The 13,057-nt window shown below is 36.6% G+C and overlaps 1 protein-coding gene across 2 annotated transcripts in view; it reads left to right on the top strand.

Annotated features, from left to right (window-relative positions):
* LOC142161247 (cGMP-dependent protein kinase 2-like) overlaps positions 1-13,057 on the top strand; it is a 107,659-nt gene that overhangs the window by 56,949 nt on the left and 37,653 nt on the right. For both annotated transcript variants that reach the window (XM_075216705.1, XM_075216706.1), the window contains one exon: positions 408-509. In XM_075216705.1, coding sequence (XP_075072806.1) covers positions 408-509 — 102 coding nt within the window. The remainder of the gene's footprint in view (positions 1-407; positions 510-13,057) is intronic.

The following is a 13,057-nucleotide window of genomic DNA, read 5'->3' as shown; positions in this document are numbered from 1 at the left end:
AGTGTATGTATATTAGTTTCATACCTTGTGACATTTTACGTAGCCACAGAGACAAATAAGGGCTAGATTTACTAAAAAAGCGGGGATGTTGCCTATAGCAACCAATCAGATTCTAGCTGTCATTTTGTAGAAAGTACTAAATAAATGAAAGCTAGAATCTGATTGGTTGCTATAGGCAACATCCCCACTGTTTCAAACCCGCAACTTAGTAAATCTAGCCCTATAATTTCTTCTCACACACTTTTTTTGCGTTCATATGCTTCAGAATTCCTGGTAAAAATGCTGAAAAAATACATCTTATCATAACTAGGAGAGAGCGTCAGTCTTAGAGCTGGTGTCAAAACTGTGTGTTCCACTTCCCCACTCCCTCCTTGGTACTATCTTGTATTTTTATTTTTCACTAACAGCACATTCAATCAGATGGTTGGAACTTACCAGGAGCTACAGACGTATCTGCGGGAATATGTGTTCCAGCTTGCACTTAGTGACCATGACAGAAGGAATGCCAGGTATGATATATGGGAAGCAATATAAAACAATAAACTTTTTCTTCAATGCAGTTAGCTCCTTTTTTTCACTATTATGTGTTATTGTGCTTTTTATGAGTAGCAAAATACATATTTCTGTTTAATGTAAATAACATTCGTTAGAAACATAATTTCATATCACTAGACCTCCACAATACAATAATTTCTCCCTTGGTAGTCAGAAAGATAAAGATGATCCGTTTGGGTCAGGCCCACTGATTATAATGTTTCTTGATTTTCATACACACCCTATAACTTATGGATGAAGCAGAAGAGCAGGGCCTGCAATGCTGCAGGGCACTTTAGAACATCTTATTAACAACCTTTATCCTGCCTGCAGTAATGTTGTGTTAATTGAACACTATGCAGTATTTGGCAATGTTTCTCTTAAGTCCCTCTCCTATTTAAAGGCATAAGGTAACATGCCTGATGGGGAGGACAAACAGCCATAAGGCATGAATATATTTCTTCTACCCAATAGGTTCTGAATACAGGTTGTCTTTTAGTCTTAGTTGTCATGTCACTATGGGGAAAAAGATTTTTATATAGTGGAGTATCTGACTAAGATGAAAACCTTCACATGGGGGAATTCAGACCCCCCCTGCGCTATACCTATTACCGTTATTAAGGTAAATTTAACACAGCTTTCTGCGCGCAGCTCAGGAAGCTGCGAGCACAAAGCCGGCGTAATAACGGTATTTCAGCGCACTATTACCATAATAACGGTAATAGTGCGCAGGCCGCGTTACTTTTTACAGCAATGCAGCCAATTGAATTCCCCCCATGGTGTTCATTTAAATTTGTTTGGGAATGCTGTATGCAATGTTTGGTGTGATCAAAACCATGTAAAGAGAAAAAGGCAGTATATCTTGTGTACCGTTTAAGGAATCTGTGTTGCTCCTTTAAATGTATAATAACCTGCTCACCTATTAGTGCGGAAATTCAAATTTGTATACAAATATGTGGTGTCGCTGTATTGGTTCTTTCTAAAGGTAGGGTATAAACTCACGTTGTCCGATAAGATAACTGCCCTACCTCCCTATATATTCTGTTACTATTCTGGAAGGACTCTGGGAACCCTCCTCTCCCTCTAGGCTGTAGACCATTTACTTCAATTGAAATTCCTGTAGGGTTGGTGCTGGTGTGAAATATACCTTGTACAGTTTGTATACCAAAGAGACTTACAAAGTCACACTCCCAAGATACATCTACTTTATTACTTTATTATAAGCTGCCCAGGGGAAAGGATGGCTTTAAAAAAAATCAAAGTGCTGGAGTATGTGGGAATGTCAATTGGTTTGTGTCTCTCAGCCAATCCCAAACTGAAAGGAAATATGACAAGGACGGGTATCAGATTGCTTGTCATCGTTTTTCCACTAGAAATCTTTCATTTACAATGCTGATCTTTCCTTTTATTCCTGAAGCTCTCATAACTGTTTTACTTAATTTTATGATAAAAAGAAATCATGGGGTGGGTTTTATGGCATGAGCAATCCTAGTACCACAGGGTCTTACATTTGACACAAAGTTACCTCCACCTAATAAAGGGTAGTTCATACTCACTTGAAGGCCCTTATATAGAGTTGCAAGTAAGTTAAACCACAAGTTGTTGAAGGTCTCGTACACACAGGAGCATTCCTTGCAGCGGTGGTGTGTTTACTGAGCGCTGTGTTCACCGCGTGGTTAATACAACTCAACCAGAACTAAGGGCTATTAAACCCTATGTAGCAAGTGCTTAAGAAAGCGTTTGAGTGATCTCTCAGAACGTTCTTCAGAAGGCTTAATGAAGTCTATCTGCGCTGCCAGTGATTACTATTATCCATCTACCTATACACACACCATGACGTATCCACACCATCGCACACACAAATGTAAAAGAACAAATTGTCCACACAGCAGAACAACCTCCATCATTATTATTTCTACTCTCCGTACATACATTACACTTTGTTACATCGTCCAATTCCAGGCAGATTATTCTGGAAGCTGTCAGCAAAGGCTGCAATTACAAAACTGTTTTATGTCAGTCTGTAGAACACCCATTTCTCATGTATGACCAGCTGCTTCACACGTGTGGGTTATTTAAGTTTCACTTTGAAAATGCTATTTATAGCAGCAAATGGTCTCAGTTTTGCACATCAAATTATTAAAATTGAAATAATATCTTCTATGCCGGGACATTTCGGCCGGGCACAGGATAACTTAATCCTGCACTGGGTAAGTAAAAGGGGCAGGAGGGGCCAAAAATCCATCCCGGCGGCCAGCACTGGACATGTCCTCGGGGAGCCGTCCAAAGACGGGAGTTCAGGAAAATGAATAAAGCTGAGCAAGATCGAGTAGGGGCATGAAGGAGGAGAAAGTGAGGAAAAGAAGGAGGGTAGTGAAGGGTATAAAAATTAAATAGCAGGAAGGGGGGCAATACATATGTAATCAGCTAATTAAACTTAAACTATACATCTGCAGCACAGATAACGGGGGTGGGGGGGGGTCTGAGTAGCTGAACAGAGAAAGGAGTAAGAGAAGAGGGGAGAAACTGGGGGAATAAAGAGAAAAGAGACATAAAAGAAAAGGCTGGACACTGAATGAAGAGAGAAGAGAGATATAGATAAGACATAAGTGGAGACAAATCGGTGTTAAGAAAGAAAAGTTACACTACACCAAGGCTTCAACCATTGTTACTGGACATTCTCACACCTTTCATGTCTCTTTTCACTGACAGAGTCACCCACTGCCCTCACTATACTCTCCCAGTACGCCCATGTCACTCCCCAAGGTCACATGCATAAACAATTTGGGGCAAAAACTAAGACACTAGGGGGTAAATGTATCAAACTGCGATTTTTTTTTTCAGCCATTTAAAATCACCACAAATCACGAGTGATAACCGGCAATTTGAACTGCAAATCACCATAAGTATTAACCAGCGGTTTTCACTTTCCTAAATCCAATCTCTTGCGATTTGTGTCGATTTAAAAACCCCTATCTCTCCCATGTTAAAGTCAAACTTGCGGGAGATTAAAAACAATCTCGTCCGAGTTTGAATTCACAATTGGCAGATACAACATACTGCTTTCTGTAGGCGAAATCAGCAAACACATCATTGTTACACTGCAGGGCAATGTTAATATAACAGGAGGCATACTGGAAGTTTAAATAAACCATCTTTTTTGTTATAGAAGGGCAAAAATTATTTAGAACTTTCTTACGGGGGACAAGTTATTTTAATAATAAATTAGTAGCCAAATGTAATTATAGAATGAATGTAATTGGTTGTTTTTTTTTATATATAACAGTGACTTACTATTTCATCAGCAGTGGGGCAATATGTATATTTTTATGATATATCAACACTTCAAATTTCCTGATGGGGACACCATTAACAGTACAAACTTGTGGCACTACAAGTGTCAGCATGTACATGAGCACTTTTAAATGGGTAAGGGAGCATGGAGGGACGTGACAAAATGCAGTCCTCACACCTGGAATACTGTGTACAATTCTGAAGACCATATCATCAAAAAGACAAAGAAATGACAAACTATTCAGTGAAGGGCTTCTAAAATGGTGCATGGACTATATAACAAAACTTTTAAGCAGAGACTACATGTTATATATTGTACTGCTTAGAGGACAGAAACGAGTGATAGAAACATAAAGATATTAATAGTTCAGGATGGTTGTATTCTTTAGAATTTCTAGAATAAGAAGACACGTTTGGAGGGAAAAAGACTGAAAGCTAATATAAGGAAGAACTTTTTTTTTTACCAAAAGACGGATGGATTTATGTAATAATCTTTCATCATTTGTGATAAGGAGTCATACCCCACTCCCCCAGTCGGTACCACCCTATTTGTGTCTCCCCTTTTCTTTAGGATGTAAGCTCTCATGAGTAGTGCCCTCTTTTGCTTGTGTTCTCCTTCTAATATTCCATCACCCTCTGTACCTTTTGGCCTTCTTCCCTACCCCTGTTTTCTTAAGCTTAGGCCAACTTCCCGCTGATTACTACCATCACTCTTCTTTACTGTCCCTCATATAATTTGATCTACATTACCATGTTACCTGTATTTTTATTCATTCAGTATGTTTGGTCTTTGTATTTTGTTTTGCATGTATCATGTTATGTGTTATGGATCACTGCTTTCTGTATATGTCATGTACGGCGCTGCAGACCCTTTGTGGCCGCCATATAAAACTTAAGATAGTAATAATAATAAGTTGCTTTTAAATTTGATGTAAAAAGGCATGTTTGGCGCAACATTCATGCACTGTTTATGCGCATTAGTTGGCCCTTGCGCTTGGAGAGGTGGATCAGGGGCCTTAACATACAAGTGCTGTACATTACATGCAGTTAAGCATGTCCATTTGAGATGTGTCTTATTTTAAATTACAGGGATCTTGGAATACATTAGCTACGGGGTGTAAAGATAAACCGGGTGCAAGTTTTGTAGTTGATGATGATTGACATATCTTTGCTCTGGATGCACCTATAAGTTAAATCTAAGGTTGTACGTATATTAAGATGAGAACAGCTTCAACAAATACAGATTTGGAAACGTAAGTGTGCAGATTCAGCTTTGCTTATGTGCAAACAGGTTATCTTTACCTTCAAGTCTAAATTAGGCTCACATTATGAATAAAGCACAGCATTACACTATTTTCATTTTGGTGGTAGTGTTTTCATCGGCACTGACAATGCCGATAGAGTTTATAACTACAAAATAACACCAAAAGTATAACTGCGACAACATGACAATATCCACTTACCATATACCAGTCTTTATGTCCGGCACCTTTACTTATGTACACATGGAAAATGCGACTTTCATTAATATCTACATGAAGAAATGATGTAATTTGTAATTGATACTGTGAACACAGCGCTTTTAATACCCGGACCCACTGCCTGGATTACATTATACAGTGGTCAAAATGTTTTGCACACAATGGCAATATATATTTCACAACTTGCCTTCATAACAGACAACAAATAACAATGTGCAAAAAAATACATTTTCAATTAAATTACATTTTCTTATAGGTAGATGGTTTGGAATTGAGGTAAATGGACAAAAGCAGTTTCTCAATCGCTGCCAACTGATTTTCATTTCCATCCCCGGCCACAGTTGTTCCATGCAATTTAATGTGTCTCAGCATTAAAAATTCACCGCTCAACACCCAACGTCCACTTACATGGCAACAAACCCCATCTCGTTTCCTCTTTAAAGCTTTAGTAAGTGCTCTTTTCAGAGCAAGCAGATTGCACTAAATTGCTTCGCAAGTGAATTGTTTATTAACTGACACTAGGCTTCTCATTAAATCTCATCAGCAATATTATTGAAATACAAGCTCATTTAAGAACCTTGAATCGTAAAAAATTGTGAATAGTTTTAGAAGGAACCTCACAGATCAAAACTCTGCAAAGGGAAACTTCACCTTTTAAAAACATTTTGTTTCCCCTAAAGCTGGCATTAAGATATAAGGATTTCTTTATGTTGTATAGAGAACATTTAACAGTTTAGAGGAAAAGAAAAGTTATATTTAATTAAACAGTACCAGTCACTGACTAACAACATTAGCAGATTGCTGGAGAGATAACATGTAACTAAGCATATGCTACATTTACTGTGTGTTACTGCTAAATTCATCTCTTCTGTGCAGACATAAGGGAAAATGTAATTAATAATATTGCTGTAGTGTTCCTTTCCTGGTGATCCCTCATAGTAGTATACAGTTGGGGTCTGGCTTTCGCACTACCAATACAGCAACCTCTCTACTTGGCTATACAATTATCATTATTCCCTGGCCTGAGCATCCTCACTCACTGTTTTGCCACAATCATGGGAGGTAAAATTTTGTAGTAATTAGTGAAGGTAGTAGCTAAAGCCCAGTTAGTTGCTTTAGAGATGATCTCTGGAGTAAATGCATAAAGTACCGATTTTTTTTCAGCAATTTCAAATCGCTGCTAATCGCTTCAGGTCACTGCCGATTTTATGCCATATGTATTAACCTGTGATTTTGACATTCAGAAATCAATTTTACATTGCTGCCAGTTTAGTCAAACTCGCTGGAGATTCAATAGAAACTCACCCGAGATTCAACAAAGAAATGTTTTTTTTTAGTTATGAGGGTGATAATTTCTTGTTTAGAGGTGCAAAAATTATTATTAATTATCTTACTGGGTCAAATTATTTTATGAATAAATTAGTGGACTATATTTCATTAATGACTACATGTAAAAATGTTTATTATATTACAGTGGCATACTATTTCATTATCGGTGGGGCAATAATATGTTTTTTTCTGACAACACTTAATATTTCCAGATGAGGAGACCATTTGACCATTTAAAGTACATACTTGTGGCACTACAAAGTGGCAGCATGCACATGGGCTAAGATTGCCGGGATTTCATATTGAAATTGTTTACTTGAATGGATTTGTTTACCTATTTTAGATCCAAAACAGGACTGAACCCGCCTAAAAATTTATTTTGCAAAAAGATTTGTGAATACAATATTGTTTTTCTTCCTGAGATACTAGGACAATCACTTGCTGTTGCAGAAGATTGCTCACATATTGAATTAGAATTTCCCTTTATTTTTCTTTGTAAACCACAATACTTGGCAACCAAGACTGATCTGAATTGGCAAATTCTCACTTGTTGGCCTCCTGTCCCAAGAAGTTAGCCTTAGTCCTGGAGCCAAAGAGAAAAGAACTTGAAGATCTAATTTCTCTGGTTTTACTGAAAAATGTTTCAATCCGTCCAACCCTTTGGAATCTTTCTCATTGTGACGTGGGGAATAAGACTCAATTTCCATCCTGTTAGACTGTGGCAGGGAATGGATCGGCCACATATGAGTATGGGGTTAACTTCTCCAAAAAGTGTTTGAAAGCTCCACCCCTTCCTCTTATGTCCTTTATAAGGCCTAGCAGATTTAGTGCAAGGTCATCAGTACTGGAGGAAAGAGTGTGCATTGCAAACCCACTCTAATTCGTTATAAGGCAGTGCTATTACATGAATCTGAGTATTCTGGCTCTCCTGTGACTGCTGATTTGATTTGTGACTGCTGATTTGCAGGGCAGCACAGTGGCCTAGTGGTTAGCACTTCTGCCTCACAGCACTGGGGTCATGAGTTCGATTCCCGACCATGGCATTATCTGTGTGGAGTTTGTATGTTCTCCCTGTGTTTGCGTGGGTTTCCTCCGGGTGCTCCAGTTTCCTCCCACACTCCAAAAACATACTGGTAGGTTAATTGGCTGCTATCAAAAAAAAAAAAAATTGACCCTATTCTCTCCCTGTCTGTCTGTCTGTCTGTGTTTAAGTGTATGTTAGGGAATTTAGGCTGTAAGCTCCAATGGTGCAGGGACTGGTGTGAATGAGTTCTCTGTACAGCGTTGCGGAATTAGTGGCGCTATATAAATAAATGATGATGATGATGATGATGATGTGTTGCTGCTCCTGCACTGTGGACCTAATAAAAATCCCGTTTGGTATATCCCTGTCCCTGGATTCTGACTTGACTCCTATCCTTCACATAACCTCTCAATCACTTGTAGAGCTTCATTCCAAGTAGCCTTTTACAGTCATGTTGAAAGATATATATGCTTTGTATTGAGAAAGGATTAGCTTCCCATGGTTTCAACCAAATGGCCTTTCAGGCTGTGATTGAATGAAGCATCAGTCTGGTTGACAGGCATACCAGGTCCACTGATTATACTGCTGCAAAATCTGAAAAATAATAATAATAATCCTTTTGTTGTTTTTATTATAATTATTATTATTATTATTATTACTACTATTATTGTGTCGGATAGAGGTGGAAAAAAAGCAAATCTGAAACAGGGACATGCAAGGTACATAAAAGATATGTGGAAGTGAAAACAATGTGTAGGGAGGGCCTTGCCCATAAAATAGATTACAGTCTAGTGGGAAAAAAATCCTGAAAATCAAAGCATAAAACATAAACTCCTGAAAACAATCATAAAGGCCTAGCATGGAGTGAGCTCCATGCTGCACGGCTGAGAACGCCGAGTCTCTGTGAAATACAGAGAAAGCAGCTGCAGTAACGCCATCTGGAGGGACAAGAGGCCGGGAAAAGGTGGGAGAGCGCTTTGTTAGCTCTCTGCTGGCTCCCTGGCTCCCCAGGTTATATTACTGGATTTCAGCCCTAAAAACAGTTGACAAGGAGAGAAAGGAGGAACTCCATCGCCATACTAGATGAGTGGATGGACGAAAGAGAACTAAGTAGTATCACTGAAACCCAGGAGGTTAGTAATACTTCAGCTACAAGTATCCAGCAGGAAATGTAAGCAGGAAGGAGGGGTACCTAACTGAAATTCCTGGGAATTTAATCAGCGAGTAAAGGTTTTTTCCTCTTTACTTGGTTATAATATCTCTCTACTTATCTGAGACCTTATAAAATATTGAGCTGGGACAATGATGAAAAGGTCATATGACTCTATATAAAATATGTAATTAATAAATACTGACACTCCTGAAGCCACGATAATAGAGAAAAGTGTCAAAATTTGTAGGGCCTAGAAATTTAATATTAATTTGAATTTGGGAATAACAGCATGGATAAATATATAATTATGTCAGCAGCCGCTAAAACACGACGCTCTAAGAATGAGAAAGTTCGAAAAAAAGAAGATTCTAGTGAAAGTCATGTAAAAGGAAGAGTCTAAGAGGCACATGATACAAATGCTATGTCAGAGTCATTGTTATCTGTTACAGACCAGGTGCCAGTGACTGTAACACCACATCTATCTTATGCAGAGGTAGTTCGTGCAATAAAAGAAACGATGGAACCGTTGATGCAAGACCAGGCTTGTAAATTTACAGCAGTTATTCAGTCATTAAAGGAACAGATGGTTCAAATGTCTCAACAAGTGCAAATTAATGCACAAAATATTGGGGAGAACTTTCAAGATACTGTCAGCTTAAAAGCTCAAGTCACTTCTTTACAAAATGTACAGAAACAAATGATAAATAAAATAGATGACTTAGAAAATAGGTCCAGGAGAAACAATCTGAGTTTAGTAGGTTTACCAGAAAAGATAAAAGGATCTGCATTGGACCATTTCCTATTAACTACTCTCCCAACCCTTTTGCAGATACCTGAGGTCAAAATGGAGTAATAATTGAAAGAGCACATCGTTTGGGCCCACCAAGGTATAATGAGAAGCAAAGGCCAAGAACAGTTATCTTTAAGTGCCTTAATTATACACAAAAAATGTTGCTCTTGTCTGCGGCTAAGAAAGTGGCAGCATTATTTGGGAAAATGATAGGTTATTATCGTTTCAAGATTATTCAGCAGAAGTGATAAGAGCAAGGAAAGAATTTTCCTTGGTATGTACGAGACTGGTTACTGCCAATCGCAAATTTGCATGAGATATCCAGCATTTTACGTATTTTTGATGGGAAAGATTATAGAGATTTTAAGATGGCTAAAGATGCAAAAGTATTTCTGGATAAAGAAGAGGCAAGATTGTCGCCAGGTTATCACCAGGTTTCAGAGGGCATCGAATCTAAGGACTGATTTATAAATGTGTATTGGAATTTTTTTTATTTATTTAAAAGAAAAGTTTTTTTTTTTTTTTAAAAGAAACAGGTTTTTTTTTTCACTTTTAATGGTGTCTGAAGATATAGAACCTAATGATTGTTGTATAGCTGTTTATTAGGATCCCTATTCTATTTTTGATAGCACATATGATTAGCAAATAAGATTGTATTAATTATTTTTTTTATAGAATATTATATAACTGTAATAAGTTAAGAGGATGAATAATTATATAATACTTTTGAAGGTTGTTTTTTTGATGGAGGAATACAATGTATAACACAAAATACAAAAATTTATATAGCTTTAAAATATTTAAGTATCACTTAGTATGGATTTGAACTGATTAGTTGAATAGAAATGGTATACTTGAGATAATACACATTAGGGGAAGGAATGAATACAAGATTAGTAGCGGGTTAGAGGAATATAATTAAACAATGTGATTCAGTCGAGATTGGTGAAGAATAGAAAGGGGGGGGGGCGAAAGAAAAAGAAAAGGAAGCTAAGTGAGACCCTGGAGACGTAATGTATGAATTTATCTTATTGCATTGTGATAAATATAAAATAGATTGGGAAGAAATATAGATGTTATGTTATAGCTGGATGTAGGAATGTAATCTAAGGGCTAAGGAGGATTGAACTATACCCGGTTATGTTTTTGGAAAGGATAATCCTAGTCTTAGGGGAATTATTAATGACTGTAAATCAGATATTGATTAGAATTAATAATACAGTTTAGATATTTAGTGACATTTTATAGGAAAATAAGAATTATAGTGAAATGGAGTGATTCGTTTTATAATTTTTTTAGGATGAAAATTATACTATTGAAAGCATTAAGTAGGTTATTAATTGAGTTATGTAATAGTTTTGTATATGTTTTGGGGTTTTTGTTGTGGTGGAGCTCACAGAAATGGATGAACTTAATTATGAATAAGGAAAAGAGTTGTGTAAGAAATTTGAAGGGGGTAAGAGGGGGTCCCGGTTCACTGGTTTGTAGAATAGGAAGTGTTCAGAGATAACCTTTTTTGTTTAAGTTGCCTAGTAAAATGATGTATAAATATAAATAGGCTGAAGTTTAGTTCATGGAATGTAGGAGGAATTAATTCTCCCATAAAACATAAGAAAAATACTAACTTATGTGAACAAAATAAAAGCGGATGTTATTTTTTGCAAGAGACGCACTTAACAAAATTGGAACACGATAAACTTAATATACTTCGTCAGAAGGTAATAGTGTCTGCATCTTACAACTCTAAATCTACAAGAGTGGCTATATTGATTCGAAAATGATTACAGATTGATATACACTATACATTTGTGGACCCATGTGGGAGAATTGTGTTAGTAGATGCCTCCATTGGAAGGGAACAATATACTTTGTGCAACGTAAACGCTCCGAACGGCTATAATAAGCCTTTTTTCCAAAGCGTTTTAAATCATTTATATAATTATGTGGACACGAATATCATTTTAGGGGGTGATTTTAATATAGTGGCTTCCCAGCAATTAGATAGGGCAGGAAAACAAAGTAGAATTCGTAAATACCCATTAGGGATATACCACTTTATTAATCAACTTCAAGTAGAAGATATTTGGAGAGTGAGGAATCCGATAACTCTAGACTATACCTGTTTATCAGCAGCTCTCTCTACTTTTTCACGTATAGATTATTTTTTAATCTATAAATCATTATTGACTAGGGTACAAGTGGCTCCGATAGAACCAATTAGTATTTCAGATTATGCCCCATATGGATTGAAGTTGATAAACTTAAAAAAAAAGGAGATTACCCTCATTGGCGTTTCCCAACATATTTAACGAATTCAATGAAATTTCGTATTATGATGGAAAAAACATGGGCGACATATCAGCAAAATAATATATACCATCAGACAAACCCAGCACTATTTTGGCAAACAGCTAAGGCAGTTTTAAAAGGAGAGATAATCTCCTTTACGAAAAGATTTAAGAGGGAACAATCAAGGGCTTATTTAGAAGCACAAAAAGAGTTAACGGACGCGCTTCAGAAATTTGAAAGTAAATTGTTGCAGACAAAAATAAACAGGTGCATCAACAGAAAAAATAAACTTTTGATAAAATAGTATCACAGATGGGGACAAATAAATTTCAATTTTATAAATATGGGAACAAATCAGGAAAACTTTTATCGAATCTACTTAGAGGAGACAGGTTGAGTACTAATATTGCAGCCTTAATAAATTAGAATGGAGAATTACAACATACTGGGGAAGCTATCATTGAGATCATAAAGAACTTTTATCAAGAACTATATAACAATCCAGTAATTGATACAGAAGCTAAAAGAACCTTTTGGAAAGACAAAATCAAAGTTCCACAAGTTAGTACTCAAATGGAGACTTTATTAGCTCCAATTATGGTTAGGGAAGTTACAAATGTAATCAGACAATTAAAAACATTTAAATCCCCAGGGCCAGATGGATTAAGTGGGGAGATTTATAGGATACTGAAACCATATATCACTGAATCATTAGTGAATTTATATAACTCTATAATGCAGAGACATCCTATCCCTATTTATTTTAATAATGCCATTATAAAGGTTCTTCCAAAACAGGGCAAAGATCTAACAGACCCAGGTTCTTAACGACCGATTTCTCTATTAGATGTAGACTATAAGATCTTTACTAAGATTATAGCGGAATGATTGAAAATTATAATACCTTCTTTAATACATGAAGATCAAACAGGATTCATTGCGAATAGGTATTCAGTGACTAATGTGAGGAAAGTTTTAACAATAATACAGGCTATTGAAAGATATGGCAATAAGGAGCCAAATTTATTGATATCAGTGGATGTTGAGAAGACGTTTAATGTGGTGACCTGGGACCACTTGTATGAGTCACTATATAGCTTTGGTTTTTCATATGATTTTATACAGATGCTTAAGAATTGATATGACAAACCATCTACAAGGAT

The sequence above is a fragment of the Mixophyes fleayi genome, chromosome 6, assembly GCF_038048845.1.
Source record: "Mixophyes fleayi isolate aMixFle1 chromosome 6, aMixFle1.hap1, whole genome shotgun sequence".
Taxonomy (NCBI): Eukaryota; Metazoa; Chordata; class Amphibia; order Anura; family Limnodynastidae; genus Mixophyes; species Mixophyes fleayi.
The sequence above is the reverse complement of the archived record's forward strand: the minus strand, read 5'-3'. Positions and strand labels throughout refer to the sequence as shown.